The following is a 16579-nucleotide window of genomic DNA, read 5'->3' on the forward strand; positions in this document are numbered from 1 at the left end:
TCGATGTCGATGGGCCCACCGTCCATCCGGGGAGTCGACATGGTCGCAACATTCCACTGACTGCCATGCGTAGGGTCGCGACGAATCAAAGTGATATGAAAGCCCGGACGTTCGGGCACCACCCTGTCATGCGGCCTCTGGCGAGGTGACTGGCCCGGACTTCTCGCGGGACTCCTCGCGGGGCTCCTAGAGGGCGACCCTAGAAACGAATGCGATGGACTTCCATGAGCGGAATGCGGTCTAACCGGGGGTCGTCTTGAATCCAGACTCGCTCGACCTCCAGACATGGCATCATATTTCTCCTTCCACGTTTCCTGGCCCTTTGCCAGGTACCCCGACAGCGCAGTGCTCCATCGGTTGGCCCTCTTCGCCGGCAGCGGGTCTAGAGGCGGTCCTAACACGGGCTCTTCTCTCGGAACAGCAGGCAATGGCCGCGAAGGGCGCGCAGCCATGGGATCTTCCAGCGGCATGGACTCGAGAACGGGGTCACGATTGACCGGCGCGAAAGGCGGGGTGACAGGGTTGTATTCATTCGCATGAGCAGGGCCCTGGAAACTCGGACGCGGAGGCAGGGCAGGGCGCTGCAGGTCTGGATTCAACGGCGAGGACGCTCCCTGCGACTGCCAGGAAGTCGGGCGAGGGCGCGCAGGAGGAGGTGCGGTCGCATCGACCTTGGGCGCGCTCGCGCCAGGAACAGGCTTGCGCCGGACATTGTTCAGTCGCGCAAACTCGCGCGAAGGCAGAGGAGCCTCCGCCTCGTCTCCAAGGGCTTCTTTCCGCAACCTAGCCTCCTCTTCGCGCTCCTGTTCGTATTCCTGGAGCAAGACATCATCCTCTGGGGTGGCGACGTGCAAATAGTATAGGGAGGAATTGATGGCTTCGGCAGAGACGCTGGACTTGGTAGCGGGTTTCAAGGGGGTGAGGAAGACATCTAAAGGACGGGAGAAAACAAGGGTCAGTTGATCTATCATATGCATGTTTGGTGCCACCGCTTCTGCGGGGCATTCCTGAGCGATCGGAATGGCAGGTGAACGACATACCTCGACTGCCTGGGACCCGCACGATATACAGCACCAACGGATCCAACTTCTTCTGGGTAGGATTGCGCGGGTAGGCGGGGGGATTGGATGCAATTGCGGTGATGGAGGACAGCGAGCGAGCCTCGACGGGGGCTTTGGGGAGACTCGGCGGCGAGGCGGCCATCGGGGCGGAATCCCCATCCCCCGCGGAGTCAACCTTGGTCATGGAGAGAGAGGCGGGGGGAGATGTCACGGGGAGGTGAATGTGAACGGAATTAGAATGGGCATGAGGAGAAGAAGAGCGAGATGGAACCACTGGTGATGTTACAAGGGGAAAAGACCAGAAAGGAAGGGGAAGAAGGAGAGCGGAAGACAAGAAGATCAACGCGGAGAAACCGGAGAGACCGCCAAGACGATCAGCATCGGGCAGCAAGTTCAAGCAGAACAATAGACTGAGGATTGCGAAACAGGTACACCGGGGCGACGGGGAACATCCCCAGTCGCAGGGCCGACGATCTTCAGCGGCGACGCTTCCATTCAAGGGTCCCGAAAATAAGGCTGCCTGCTGAAGGCAAATCGGAACGAGGCAACACCCAATTGGCCCAAATGTCTTAAAACGGTCTACTACGAGGAAAGTCGTACAGACACGAGGAATTGAAGGGATCAAAGTCGAAATGTTCCAGTTGGATTCACTTGCCAAAGGTATCTCGCAAACAAGATAACAAGGTATTCTAGACTACAGGTCCGGTAACTCGTGCAATAGCTGGAGCCGACCACGATGTGTAAATGGTGGGAAAAAAGGAAATAACGAAAGATGAACCCGGTCAAACGATAGGCTACCAATGCTCTGCAGGCTCCCATCCATCCTACCATTGGATCGTAGGGCCGATTATAAGAATAACGAAAACGTGCAAAGGAAGGAAAATGAACTCCGTATGCTCCCAAGTGAACTGTACCCAGACCAGACCAAGATTCCCATATTCCCTAGACAACCGTCTCCGATCGCTCGCCCTCTGCAATGACCGGAACGCTAAGCCCACGCTCAGGACTCTGCAACACCAGCTGCTCGTGACGGCGTGCCCGCAGGAAATCGCTGATAGCTCGAATCAGGATGAACCACCCAACAATCATTAGGACGTATGAAATCCATTCGCTCGTGGTGATAGAGGACACAGCACCGCCTCCACCATCACCACCCGCACCACCATCAACGTTATTCGGATCGAAATTATGGCTGTTCGGGTCCGGTGGTGTTACATAATCGGCGCCTCCTTCATCTGACCCCTTCGACTCACTACCACCTTTCATGTAGAAGCCATACTGCACCAGCGTGAGACCGAGACCAGCCCGGCTGCCGTTCTTGGCTGCGTGCGTTGTGTGAAGCAAGTAGGTCAAGAGGAACCCAACCAACTGGAACGACATAGAGATCATAGCATTCCAGACAAACGAGAAAATCGATCCAACCGGCAGTCCATCCACAAAGACTTCGTCCGAAGAGATACCCGGTGCGAGAATTGTTGTTTCCCAATACGGCGGTGTAGCATCTGCGGCGGCCTCCTCGTAGGACTATAGAACAGCACATAATCAGCAAACATTATTCCATCGCAAATTCCCCCAAGAAATCAACCTACCGGAGGTAAATCCTCATTCTTCTCCCCGCGCTCCGGCTTAGCCGCCAGATTAGCAAAGACACCATCGTTCGACGAACTGATCACCCGGCCCGCTCCCGAACTGGGGGTACTGAAGGACGGCAGAATTGTTTGCCGTCGAGGAAGACCTCCACCGATGCGCGAATCGCCAGACTGTTGCTCTGAGCCGCTTGAAGAAGAAGACGCAGCCGCAGCGGCGCTGCTGGTGTCCGCCACCGGGCGGGAATCCGGCTGAGCCCGCATTAAGCGCTGACGATCGTCGGGCTCGTCATCGGACTCGGAGTCGCTGCCATCACCGAAAGCATCTGCCAGGGTTTGGTCTGCATGGTCTCTTTGGGGATCGTCGTGGAGAAGGCGTCTAGATGATGGGGAGGAGGAACGAGAGTGGAATGAGGGAGGCGGGGAGGAAGGTGTCGGTCGGAGAGGGATAGAGGAGTGTGACTGGAGGGTATCATCGTCGTCTTCATCGCGGGCGTTGACCTATATAGAGACCCATGTATCAGTACTTTCTTTTTCTGACAACCAGATGCCGACCCGACGGCTTCTATCAGGAACGTGGGTGCCTCATACCCGTTGATAACGCTGCGAGCTCATGACGAGCTGAGCGAGCGGGAAACCGGGAAAGAGCGGAGTAAAGGACGGTGGGGACGAAACAAAAGAAATCAACGGCGTCAGAAGTAGATATTAGAGGAGGGACAATAAAAGGAGGCGCAAAGAACGTGGATGGGACTTTGAGGGGGGGGAGTTACAAAGGAGATGGGAAGGAGACGATCAGCTGGAGATGACGAGAGGAGAGAAGTCCAGGTCAGGCAATAAGGCAGCAAGCATCAATCAGCATGCGGTGGCTGAGCCGGATTGCCGCGTCCGGATTGCCGCCGCCCGTGACCGTGACCGCCTTGCCGCCTCAGGCAGTTCCGCTGATTTTCGAGCTGCATCTACATCTACAATCTAGACAGACACCTTGAACAGTATCTCTTAACGCTTTACTCTTTCTCGACCTTCTTAACCTTCGCACTACACTCACACAAATCTCATCCACAGATAGCCTACCATGGCATCCAACACAGTACGTGCACCCTCACCACCCAAACCCAAACTCTCTTCAATCCCACCCTCTTCTGCATCACCAACTAACTCAAAAACACCCACAGCAACGAATTACCACCCTCCTCAAACACTGGCCAACAGATAAAGTGCGACCCTCATCCGTCTCCGTCCAGAACTATCTCCAAGCCTGCCTCCTCCCCTCATCCACCGAACAAACCTCCCAGAAACAGCCCCAACAAGAAGGCCAATTACAGAAAGTCAACATTGACGAGAAATCACTCAACGCGCTATCCTCACTCCTTGAAGACCGGTACGCGAGACGGTACCCCCTGTCGCCGAGGTTGCGCAGACCGGCGAGTAACCCGGATCATTATGACAATGTGATTCGGGAGTTTGATGAGGCGCCGGATAGGGATTGGATGGGGAGGTTGAAGAAGAGGTTGGGTGGGTTGTTGAGGTTGAAATAGGCTGTATATGGAGTTTAGAGGGCGCTTGGGGGAGAGTAAGGGAGAGTGATGGTGGCGACCTTTCTTATGGTGTTGTATTAGTACTATGGGATGGCATGGGAGAAGCTTTGGATTACAAAAATATGGTTCAGGTTCTTGGCTTGTACTTTACGACCTTGTATATATAGTGTAATTTTGGGTTAAGAAATTGGTATCTGTTCAATGGCATTATTTTCGGTTATGGCGTGGCATATATGGTGTTTGGAAAATCAGGTCAGTTGTCGAAATGACAACGCCGGGCTATACAGAACTGCAGTGATTATCATGTCAATCTGATCTACAGCATCGGCTTGACATCATCAGCCACCTTGAAGGGTGCCTCCGTCTTGCTCCGCACCTCATCCACGGTGACTCCATCGGCCAGCTCAACCAGTGTCAGTCCATCTGTGAAGTCGACGTCGAACACGCAGAGCTCAGTGATGATCCGGCTGACGCAAGTCTTTCCGGTCAAGGGGAATTCGCACTGCTTCACGATCTTAGGGCCGCCCTTCTTATCCGTGTGCTCCATGGTCACCACCACCTTGGTGGCGGAGGGGTTCGATACGAGGTCCATAGCACCACCGAAGCCCTTGATCTTGCCAGGCAGCATCCCTAACAAACTTCGTCAGCCAGACAATCTTCAGAACGCATTGTATAAGTTCCACTTACAGTTTGCCAAGTCACCCCGGGCACTGACTTGCATCGCGCCCAAAATAGTCAGATCGATCCGTCCCGAACGGATCATACCGAAGGATTCATCACTACCGAAGCAAGCAGCTCCAGGCAGCAGTGTGACCGTCTCCTTGCCAGCATTGATGAGATCGGCGTCCTCCTGTCCCTTCTGAGGGTAAGGACCCAGACCCAGGATGCCGTTCTCAGACTGCAGCATGACTTCCACAGAGGGATCGACAAAGTTAGGCGCCAGCATGGGCATGCCAATGCCCAAGTTCGCATACATCCCGTTCTTGAACTCCTTCGCCGCACGACGAACGATACGCTCGCGCTTAGCAGCAGTATCACCCTTACCCAGGGCAGCTGCCTCCTCGCCCTCTTCCTTGGCGAAAGTATACTTCTCAATGTTCTTGGGGGCTGTGCTCTGAATCACCCTCTTGACATAGATACCCGGCAGATGAATAGCAGCGGGCTCAATCTCGCCCGGCTCAACAATGTGCTCCGCCTCGACGATCGTCATCTTCGCATTGCGGCCCATGGCACCATTGAAGTTAGCCGCAGAATAGCGGAACTGGCAGTTGCCCAACTTATCGGCCTTCCAGGCCTTCACAAACGCATAGTCACCCTTGATCGCTTCCTCCATGACGTAGCTCTTCTTATCAAAGACCTTAACATCCCTGGGCTCACTGTAGAGCGCAACAGTCCCATCAGAGTTATGCTTCAGAGGCAACTCGCCCGTCTGCACAACGGTACCACAGGCTGCAGGGGTATAGAAAGCCGGGATGCCCGCACCACCGGCACGACAACGTTCCGCCAAGGTACCCTGGGGGGTCAACTCGAGCTCAATCTCTCCAGTCAGGTACATGCGCTCGAAAGTCTTGTTCTCGCCCACATAACTAGCAATCATCTTCTTGATCTGCTTGGACTGGAGAAGGAGACCGAGACCCGCTCCGTCCACACCGGCGTTGTTACTGACAACTGTCAATCCCGTGATGGAGGGATTGGCGCGCACCGCGCTGATCAGGGTGTCTGGAACACCGGAGAGACCGAAGCCACCAGCCAATAGTGTCGAGTTGGACTTCATGTCTTTGATTGCGAGGTCTGCGGAGGAGACAACCTTGTTGATTTCGGGTCGTCGAATACTGCTGGAGAAAGCACGTGCGAGAAATCGTTGGTGCTGGAACAAGTGCGTTTGTCAGTACCATCATTCCCACGTAAATACAGGACATATGGAATCCTTACCTTGCTAGGATCAGCGGAGAACTGCCGCGCAAGGCGCAGACATGTCGCCACTTGTGACGGCATGATGGACCTCGAGTAGATGTATATATGTATACAGTTTCAATTAGTTACAATGGCGATCAAATTGCGCGAGGGCCGTTGGGGTCCAGAGCTGACAATCACCCCCCGAGATACAAAACTGAAGAATGAAGGTATTAGAGGAACATGAAGGAAGCGGAGAAGGGCAGGTTATATGAGGAATGGATAAGGACGGCCACATGCGGAGTTGCGGAACACCAGCCGCCATGCCGCCTTCCCCGGAATTCTCCCCGCACTTGTGCTGCCAACACACATGACTTGTACTAAGGATATTGGACCCTTTGACTTAGCCTATTTCGCGCACCTCAATGATGGGAATGTATATATTTAATCTCTACGAACTAGTAAACCTCATTTGCCTGCGTCTGTGAAGGTCTTCTAGTGCAATGGCCTCAGTCCCATGTATGTACATGCGACCGTCAGCCAGCCTGCAGGGCAGCTCCTCCCCCACTTATGCTGCCGACTGTCGTTCCGATCCCGATCCGCGGCCCGCTTCGGACCCGCCGCCGATGTCATGACTAAACTGACTGTCACTGTAACAAGAGATAGATAGATTGGGTTGTTTCTATCTGAAAGGGACGCACGGCAGCAAATGGCATGGTACATTATCATCAAATATCATGATGGAGGACATCACCTGCTATGTACAGGAAATCATGACAACATCTCCGCTAGCGCATGCACAAAGGATATCGTCAGAAAAGTTACACGCCCGCACAAATCAAACGGAACAGCAATATCATCACAAGAATAGCCCGTATTCTCGCAGTCTTCCCCGCCTCATATCATCCAACTCTATAGTCTTCGCTCGATCATGATGGCCAATCCTGCATTCTACCGCTACAGCTGTATAGTAGGCGTTCCCTAGAAGTCCGGACCTAGTATGGATTCAGCCTCCTTCATCGCCCAGGCCCTTGCGTTTAAGGGGGTTCATTGTCGAGTCTCGGACCGGCGGCTTGACCTCTGCGCCTACCACCTCACATGATCTAAGTCAGTGCTTGTCTTCGGTGGCCAACCCCAAGCAGTCTTGCCGTGTCCCGCATTGGCATCGTCTTTAGCCTCCGTCATGGGGTGATCGACTACCGTACCTGATCCGCTCTGGTCCGTCCAGATCTCGTCGTACGCTGGTGGATTCATGTCCATATCTTCATTGGTATTCGCCGTGGAAGCTTCCAAGATTTCCCTGCAGACCGGGTTGGCGAGCCGATCCTTCATCGCGTCGTTGACGTATACCAGGAAGTATGGCGTGGGCGGGTTGGGCTGTCCCTCGTCCTTGAAGATCTCGTCCAGGTTGTTTACTTCGGTGACATAGTTGTCATTGTATTTTCTCCAGACGTTCCGTTCGAAGTCGAAGATGTAAATGTAGTAATGGCCGAAGGAAACGGACCCGTGGTGGACGAACACGGCATACAGGCGATAGGCGAGGTACTTGTAGTCGGCGAACTGAGCGGAGATCTTGTCCTGGGTCTCCTGGATTTGGTTTTCGACATCTGTCTCAGGTCAGCGCCCACGTACCAGAGGCCGAATCTTGGGAAGCGAGGACGTACAGTTCAAGTCAGCCTTTGCGATTTGAGAAAGCTGATCAACCTCGGTGATTATTTGCGTGTCAAAGTCAATCGCGTCCTCTGCATAATCGGGCTCTTCTCTCATAGCTGCCAAATCTTCGAGTACTTCCTTAGCGCTGTTGAGTAATCCCGCCGTATCCATGCCGTCGGAATCCTAGAATAAGAATTAGATGTCTGGGCTCACAACGAACGATGCGGTCGCAACCTACCACTTGGCGCAGTAACTCCGCGCGGCGCACCTCGAGCTCTCTGAGCGAATTTTTCCATTGCCAGCACTGCTGTCGCCGGTCCAGGAACTGGGGTTGTTGCGAGTCCATGTATCGGTCGAGATAAATCGTCTCCTTCAATCCAAGATGGTGAGTGGATTTAAAAGAGCGCTTCGTCGTGGGGTCAAACTGGACACGCTGAACCTGGATCTGAAGCACTGGCGGGAGCTTGCTGATAGCACCATACTGCTCAGCCACCGAGTTCTCCACATTCACCTTCTGTACGTCAAAGGCACCGTCAATGGCTGCATAAATGTCGCGCGGGCCAGTTGCAACATCGATTTTGATGTCACACCACCACTCTTCTTTCGACCGGACGCCTTTTTCTGAGGCAATATAAGATCGGGTTCGGCCGTAAAAAAGACTACAGACAAGGCGTCAGTCTTGAAATAATCGTGCCCAAAAGGCTCCTAACTTACTCTTTCACTTGATCAATTTGCTCACCCTCCGGAGAATGAGCAATGGGCCGAATCGCACATTGGCTTTGGAAAAGCACGTTGTTGATGACTTCCGTCACATCCTGCTGCGCTCCGATCTCTACCTCTTCTATAAGCTGCTTCTGGGGGTCAACTTGCGGGGTGGGCCGCGGAGGCACTGGCGGTGGTCGATTGGAAGGTTCGACATTGTCTATGGGTGTTGTATCGCCGGGGGACCCTATGTCAGCGGAATCAGAACTTGGCTCATTCTGCACGTCATTCAGGTCCAGATCAGCCGGTGGCTCGTTCTCTTTATCGTCAACCGGGGGAGCTTTGATGTCATTCTTGACACCATCAGAGACAAGTGTGGCCTCGCTATCGACATCGCTAACTGTTGAGCGCTTAATCACCTCGCTTTCGGTAACCGCCTGGTTCTCCGTCTCATTCTCTACTTGCTTCTCCGGAATCGGTTGCGGCGGCCCAAGAGGTCCTAGTACCGGCATGCCGTTGATTTCACCTAAGGCACCGGCGGGCCTGTACGCGGAGATTGTAGACCGACGACGTATCGCTGCTTCGTTGGAAGGACTGATCAATGTCAACCGCGCCAACTCCCGGCCCGGCGTGACATGAGAGGATGGGGAAGTAATCATGTCGGAAAAGAGCGTCCGTAATTCTCTGAGAACTATATAGAATCAGCGTTAGCTATGCGGTAAATCAAGTGAAATACTGCTACTTACACCTTTGTGAACGTTCCACCTCCTTCTTGGAAACCTTGCGAGATCCCACCTGTTTCTTGCTCAGGCTCTCATCAGTCAACTCCATCTTGAAGCTCTCAAAATCCAAGACCATCTCCCTGTACGGGCGCACAGAGAAATAGAATTGTAGTAGACTATTGAGATAGCATGTGTTGCCAATGTTCTGCAATCCAACAGGCCAATCCGACATATTACGGTCCGGCTTTGTATCATCACCAGAGACCATACTGCTTAGCAGAGTGCTATTCTTGTCTTTAGCAATTATACGCAAGGCTTGGTTGTACGTTTCAGCCTGTCCCGGAGCTTCGTCGACGCAAATCGTATAAGCTGCCATGATTGCTGCTTCATCAACCGTACGATCGGGGATTTGAAGAAGCCGGTAGGCATCCCCGATATCCATCTCACCGGCCGTCATCTCGCCAGTCCTGACGAAGTGTCGAAGAGCATCCGATTTCCGCGCCTCCGCAATGAATTCAACGGCGCGGCGCGCGAGATCCCTGCTCGATGGAGTGTCATTGACCTAGAAAGAACATTAGCGCACATCTACACAAACTCATAATCGGCAGCGCTGTACCTTAGCTGTATACATGGCCATAATAAAGTCGTCGCTTGTTTCCTCGCTGACGCCAAGGTAAACTTGGGCTTGCTCAACAGTTGCCACTCCTTTACCCTGTTAGCTGCGGACTTCAAACGCTCGTCGTAAGGAGATCTCACTATCTTCAGCCGCTGACTTAATGCGCTCACTACGCCTGCTGTCGCCTATCTTCCACAGTTCTCTGCGTGAGTCTGTCTCCTGAGTGGTGGAGCTCAAGTAAGCATGGAAGGTCCCAATGATGCTGTCCTCAGTAAGCCGCGGGTCGTCGTGTGTTAAACCGAAGTACTTGTAAGCATTGATGACGTCGTCATCAGTGTACTTGCCGTCGGCATAAGCCACCTGAACTGCTTGATCAATGGCGTCAGCTTCGTAGCCCCCTCTAAGGCTACCTATCGCCTTGAGGCATTTCAGGTATGTAGGCATGCGACCAGGGTCTACGGCGACCTGGCGATTGAACGCCTCAATAATCAATTGCGCAGACATATCTTCCACGACGCCCAGATCTTCATAGTAACTACACCTGCGTCAGTCCACGTCAATAGGTCAAGCTTGTATAGTACGTACGGAGCAGGGGGCATTTCAAATGTGTCGACATTGAGAGCCTTCTGGTCTTAAAGAAGCTTGGTAAGCATGCAGCCTCCGAAAGAGTGATTATTTGACCTACAGTCTAATGCTTCCAGAGCATTCAAGAGGTCATCCCTTGCTATCTTGTTTGAGAAATCCACCTGATGGCCTTTCTTCTCAAGCACTGGCCGCTGCTCGATGAGTACAGCAAGCTCATGTAGAACATCATCGAGGAAGATTTTGAGTTGATCCTGGTAGGGGATTTCCGCCCAGGCGTTGGGGCGCGGGGGCTCCCAAAAACCTTCATTCTATATAGAGTTAGGCCATGATATTGCAGCAATCGGCAGACATGTACAGACCTTGACGGAGAACCCCAAAAATTCTAACAGGTCTTTGCAAGGCTTCCCTTCAACACCGAAGCACGTTATGAACCTCTTGTTAATCGCTGATATAGATTTATTCTGTTGACTGGGATTAAAGGCATTGCTGATATATGCGTGCAAGTTTTCCAAGACATTGATGGGCTGCGGCCGGGCTATCCCTTCCAGGCGCTCGGGGTGTGTTTGAATCGCCTCATCTGCTCGCTGCTGCAGCAACTCAGGATCTGTCAAGAGTTGTACCCATTCTGGATGGAGCACAGGAGAGACAATTCTGACGGACACTGCCGCTGGACAAGTGAGGTAGGAGCAGTCATAATGGAATGTCTCCGCCACCTGGCCCTTGGGTGTGATTTCTTCTGCCGATGCACCTCCTCTCTGCCTCCCTGACTTATAAACCAGATGGTGTATGTGTCCCGGCAAACTCTGGCTGCCGATCCCAGGTGTCGATGTCACGACCAGCTGTAGATGGTATCGGCACTTGGAGCATATCGCTGATACTTTGGTGGGGTTGCCTGAGCTGCTTCTCTGCTCTGGTTTTGGTAGGAAGCTCTGTTTCGACTTGATCACATAAGTATGACGGCATGCTGAAGGCGATATGAACTCTGATGGTCCAATATAGTGATCGGGGAAGACCGGGGGGACCTCCGACAGCAGGTTGCGGCCGGAGCCTGGAGGATGGACAGGGTCATAGTCGTGGATATCTTGCACAAGACGTGGGGCAGTCTTGCCTAGAAGACGAAGAAACCATCATCAGTTCAGATGCGCATTCACTGCAGATACTCCGGACTCTGAAAAAGTGATCCGGACTCAAGGGGACTGTGATGCATACCAGGCTTCAGCGGAGACGACATGAGTAGGCTCTTATGAGCTCACAGTTGTCGGCGAACCTTAGCAAAGGAACTCTAAAGCTATCTGTGAGGTTATTCACATAAAGTCCGTAATTTAAACAAAGGATAACGACGCGACTCTCTTGCAGGGATGATCCACGTTATCGTATTGAACACATTCGATTCTATTGGAAACAGAAAGCTGGACCGTTAGATCGTCTCAACAGCGGGGAGTCACCGCAGCAAGTGAGGCAGAGCAGGCGGCAAGTTCCCAGCGAACGACCTGCCACTCTCAACGCGAACAGCTTTAGAAACACCAAAAGACGACCACCGAGCGTGCAGGAGGTGATAGAGAGCGATGCCCGCACGCCAAGGGAGAAAATCGAGAGTTTTGGGCATAGATCAGATGCTCTGGTCAAACGGACTGGGAAAGCTGGGAACCTGGGGAAGGCGGTCTGGTGGGGCAGAAAGCGCGAGGTCCCAAATTCATCGAATCTCATCTCCGTTCGGACGACATTCGAGAGTGCCAGCCACAGCTTAATCCCCAGCTCCTCAACCGCCACCATGGCTCCGCACCACGAAGAGCACTACCATCCCAAGGATGCGATCGCGGCATCGATGAAGACCACTATGCTCACTGGTGGAGCGGGTCTTTTCGCCTCGGCCGTCCAGAACACCCTCACCAGACAGAACGTCGGCCCGCTGGGCGTGTTCATCCGGAGCGGTGGTACCGTCGGTATCTTCGGTATGAATGCAATTGTGGACGCTTGGGCAATATGTCTTGGATTTAGTCGGTTGCTAACGATTTTCGCGTCCAGCCGCCATGGGAGGTACCTACGAATTCGTGAAGACCGCATCCGCCAACCTTCGTGAGAAGGAAGACCACTGGAACGTCGCTCTGGGAGGTTTCTTCTCCGGCGCCATCCTGGGTCTCCGAGGTCTGTTGCCCGCGATCCGACCGTTCAATTGATCAAGCATTGGTTCTGACAGGTCCGCAGCTCGCACATTCCCCGCCCTCCTGGGCTACGGCGTCGCTTTGGCCACCGCCACGGGCGCTTTCGAATACACCGGTGGAACGTTGTTCGGCTACAAGAAGAACACCGATATCGACGAGTTTGAGCGTCGGGAGCAGCTTCGGAAGACATACAGAATTCCCGCAGAGCAGACCCTTGCCGAATTGGGCGAGGGACGAGGTACGTTTACTTCTGGAGGCAGATTTCCGTCTGCTGGAAGGGAACCCACGACGTTGCTAACCCGGTTACACAGGTATTTATGGCCCCGGATACGCCGAGAGACGGGCGGAGAGAATCAAGGAGGCATACGGTATCGAGGTTCCCACAACGGCTCCGGCATCATGAACATGGTTTTGTTAGATATCTCTCCTGCGCAGTCCCTCAATTCTCAGTCTCGTTGTGTAAAACTACTACATCTTTCTTATTTTCAGTCGATGCCGTTCAGCTAGCCGACATGGCACCTCCACCAATGAAGATTTCATTTCCTGTTCTATCATAAGAGAAGTACTACATGTGGCACCGACCGGCTACAATTTCCGAAAATAGATATAGCGCTTAGCTACCTCTACATAGCATCAATGCGTGATCTGTTCACCGAGAGCAGCCAAGCTGTAAGAGGCGAGGGGTAGCATAGCATAGCATAGCAGAGACAGCTCAGGTGCCCGGTCAGTAGACAGGACTTCAGCTAACACTCAAACTATCATTAATACAACTTGTTCACCGCAGGGGCGATATGCAAGTTTGCTTTTTCTCATCCTACGCTTCACTGCCCTGGAAAAGGTTCCATGGGATCGGTAAGTAAGACGAACAGCACAAGCAGGTGACAGTGACACCGCCGATAACTTGATACCACCAGCGCAGCACAAACACCGGCTGGCTGCTGGGATCGATTGCGGCGAAGGCGGGGAGGGCAGCTGAACCCGCCAGTCTGTCAGCCAATCACGCGGCCGGCTTATCCAATCCCAGCCAAAAAGGATGTGGCCGTTCTGTCACACGAAATATGAAGTGAACTTCTCACTGTCCTCTCCCTGCACTACGTAGATAGATATCATGTAGCAAGATGATGTTTCAAGTTTGGTTTGGTGGGCAGGTCAACAAACAAGTACCAAGTAAGGTAAAGACAACCTGCAGTACAGCCGCGGACATGAGACTGGTGATATGGTGCTGGGGGAGAAAGGGTGAGTAGTGGTGAGTCTGTCAATCTATTGACATTGATACAAGGGGTGTGCACGATAATCAAATGCAGGGGAAAATATGATATCACCTTTCCCCCGGGGAGGGAGGGAACCAAACATCCCCCTTTGAAGGTTTGAACCAGCCGGAGTTCATCGGATCAGCAACTGGGATATGGTTTGAAGTTCCGTCAATGAATGTTCATTGGATAGCTTGATAGAAAGTGATGGATAAGAACTAGTACTAAGGTGGCAGAAATAGTCTGTTTGCCATTACTGATCAATTGCTCGCTATGCATTATACATTTACCCAGTACGTAGTATGTGCATATGTAAGTAAGTGCTGGCTTATGAAGTAGACTACTGCCAAGTACTAAATCTGGACCAGCCGTCGACCCTACTACTCCCTATTCTCATCACTGCAGATTACACTCGCACAATCTAGTACTTCTACAGTAGTGAGCTACGTCAAGTAGATTGATATGGAGAATGCCGGTGGTGGGCTCATGATTGCGTTAGAAGTACATTTAAAGGATTTAAGTTCGACGCTTACAACATGAATACCTGAGCCACAGCAGTTCAGCTGAGTAGGAAAGTAAGCGAGTTACAGAGGCAAGGTGTGTGTATCCATACAAAGTACTGCAACAAGAAAAGAAAATCCCATGTCGAACCCCATCGCCAGGAAAATCCATCCGGATCGACATGAACATGATGAACCGTGCATGACGTCGAGGGGTCAAAGTTGGTGTCGGACTTTCTGGTTTGCTGCCTTGACGATACCCAAAAGGGGAAGACAAGAACCACGACGATCGGCCCGACAGCCTCCTTTTTCCCTTTCTCTACGTGCAGTTCGTGAGTGGAGGGAGGGAAGGACAGTTGCCACCGTGTTGGGGCAAGGCAGGAGGGGGATGGGAACCTAGGGAAGGGAAAAGGGGGAACTCCATCGAAGCCATGAAGAACGATTGCGCGCCGGCGCTAGAAAAGCCAACCTCCCGATGAGCGGGCTGGTGGAGAGGGTTACAATGTTACTTTGTAACTATGTGGATGAATTGATTTTGAGATTACTGCCAATTCCGCTTAGATGAGTATGTATTGGGGAAACTGATTGGCCCAGCGGACAATCCCCGGCCAAGCAATTTGCCCATTCAGCCAGTCAGATGCAAGCATAGCCACACCCACCAGCCTTGCTTGCCCAGAAGAGGTAAGTGCAGACCGAACAAGCCACTCCTTCAGTCCGGCCTTGAATTAATCTGCCATTCAGTGAGTGTTAGTGGTGCTGCGCGGTAGGTTCACTGTCTTTCTCAAACAGCAAGGATGAAAGGCAGAATGATTTCGCTGGGGGGGGAGGAACTCAACAATAGTTCACGAGTCGATTACTACTCGCTTACTACTGGGGACCCTTATGATTATTTTGAACTGGATACGAACTGTGATGATGTTGGCGGAGGGGAAGTGATGACGATGACTTGCCAGCTTCGCCTCTCCTGAACAAGGGAACAGGCAACGGCATTAACCCACTTCCATTCCCCAGCACTACTAACAGTGTCTATCTGTGTGTCTGGTCTTGTCTGCCTGCCTGTGTGTTCCTTAGGAGCAGATCCTTTTTTATTAATATTTATTCTCTTCATTTCCGTGGAGAAGTTATTTTTATACTATTCTGAAAGTCGAATCTAATTAGCGACGAATGCGGTATCATTCGTGGTCCTTTTCTGGAAAAGGAGACCATTCCGATCGACCACGATCACAAGCAAACTATCTACAACTATCCACTTCGCGAATCTCAGCTGTGATTGCATGACTCTTTGTGTGTATGTGTGTGTCTGGCTGGTTCTAGTTCAGGATCTGGTGAAGTCAAGTCGGGCCCGGGGATTCCGTTCCAACCTTTGGGCGTCATACCGTCGCAGACTTTCACCAAACAACTGGGTGCTTTTGTCCGGTGTAGACGTCATCCGGAACCGGCACTGAATTATAGCTTCCATCATTTCCCCCCCTTTTATCACGGCGGGCAACAAGCAAGAACAGTTGAACTTGCATCGGAGGATTTCCTGCGCTTTCTCCTGAGTTTGTGGATGAGTTGGATCCCTTCACTACTAACTATATTGTCGATCTACCTGCCGCCGGATCTTTTGTCACTTACTTCTCCCTGCCCCTACCTCCCTCAGTAGTAGTATTATACTACTCTCACTTGGCTTCCGCTTCCCTTATTACTATTACTTCTTGGATCCATTTCTCTTCCCTCGCCTTTTGACCCGGTGGGGCCCAATCTCCCTGGGAAACTAAATAATAACCCCCGAGACGCGTTCTGATCGGCTGCTGATTATTCCTGCTCCTGCACCGACTTCTCCGGCGACTATTGCGAGCGCAATCGTACTAGTCTCACCCGCTAACCCGTCCATTTCCTCACTACTTGCTGTGTTGGTGCACCGACTTGCAGGCGACGACGACAAGCACCACATCGCGCCGGACGGATAGGAGTTGTTGCTGGCTCTTTTGCCCCCGCAAACAGTCCGCCCCAGACCCTTTGGACCAGAGTCGAGACACTTCCGGCTGGTCGCTAATTTCCACTTGCTTGAACCCCCCCGTTCGCCCTGGTAACCACGGCTGACTTGCTTGACGGCTGGTCTTCCCTAAGCTCCCCAGCACTAAAACGACTACTTCGACTATCTTCTCCGTACTATCCTGTCTTGTCTCCTTCCCCCCCAAAATCTAGATCCGTTCTGATTCGTTCCGGGGTGGTGGATTCAGATCGTTCTCCTTTTTCTCCTCCTATTCTCATTTCTTTTTTTATATCGCGTTTCATGATATATTATCATTCCTTACCCTTATATTCTTAT

General features: G+C 52.4%; 5 protein-coding genes across 5 annotated transcripts; 1 reads left to right on the plus strand and 4 right to left on the minus strand.

Moving 5' to 3' along the window:
- Positions 1-2: 2 nt before the first annotated feature.
- On the minus strand, positions 3-1245 carry An06g01350 (hypothetical protein [truncated ORF]; the record flags this gene model as incomplete). Its single annotated transcript, XM_059748064.1, has 2 exons — positions 3-964; positions 1041-1245. Coding segments are annotated over 2 exons (1167 nt in total), but the record flags the coding sequence as incomplete, so codon positions are not given.
- Positions 1246-2003: 758 nt separating this feature from the next.
- An06g01360 (uncharacterized protein) lies at positions 2004-3262 on the minus strand (the record flags this gene model as incomplete). The annotated part of the gene is made up of 3 exons (XM_001390921.3): positions 2004-2585; positions 2651-3148; positions 3239-3262. 3 exons carry the CDS (start codon positions 3260-3262, stop codon positions 2004-2006), a joined length of 1104 nt encoding a protein of 367 aa, XP_001390958.1.
- Positions 3263-4498: 1236 nt separating this feature from the next.
- On the minus strand, positions 4499-6177 carry An06g01370 (uncharacterized protein; the record flags this gene model as incomplete). Its single annotated transcript, XM_001390922.3, has 3 exons — positions 4499-4812; positions 4870-6049; positions 6115-6177. 3 exons carry the CDS (start codon positions 6175-6177, stop codon positions 4499-4501), a joined length of 1557 nt encoding a protein of 518 aa, XP_001390959.1.
- A 984-nt stretch (positions 6178-7161) lies between these two features.
- On the minus strand, positions 7162-11584 carry An06g01380 (uncharacterized protein; the record flags this gene model as incomplete). Its single annotated transcript, XM_059748066.1, has 12 exons — positions 7162-7682; positions 7740-7911; positions 7967-8387; positions 8443-8830; positions 9002-9121; positions 9177-9714; positions 9769-9857; positions 9909-10303; positions 10354-10399; positions 10454-10661; positions 10713-11461; positions 11563-11584. 12 exons carry the CDS (start codon positions 11582-11584, stop codon positions 7162-7164), a joined length of 3669 nt encoding a protein of 1222 aa, XP_059600809.1.
- A 540-nt stretch (positions 11585-12124) lies between these two features.
- An06g01390 (uncharacterized protein) lies at positions 12125-12918 on the plus strand (the record flags this gene model as incomplete). The annotated part of the gene is made up of 4 exons (XM_001390924.3): positions 12125-12305; positions 12379-12498; positions 12559-12753; positions 12827-12918. The coding sequence occupies 4 exons, from the start codon at positions 12125-12127 to the stop codon at positions 12916-12918; spliced, it is 588 nt and encodes a 195-aa protein (XP_001390961.1).
- Between the last annotated feature and the right edge of the window lie 3661 nt (positions 12919-16579).

This window comes from Aspergillus niger (assembly GCF_000002855.4).
Source record: "Aspergillus niger supercontig An06".
Taxonomy (NCBI): Eukaryota; Fungi; Ascomycota; class Eurotiomycetes; order Eurotiales; family Aspergillaceae; genus Aspergillus; species Aspergillus niger.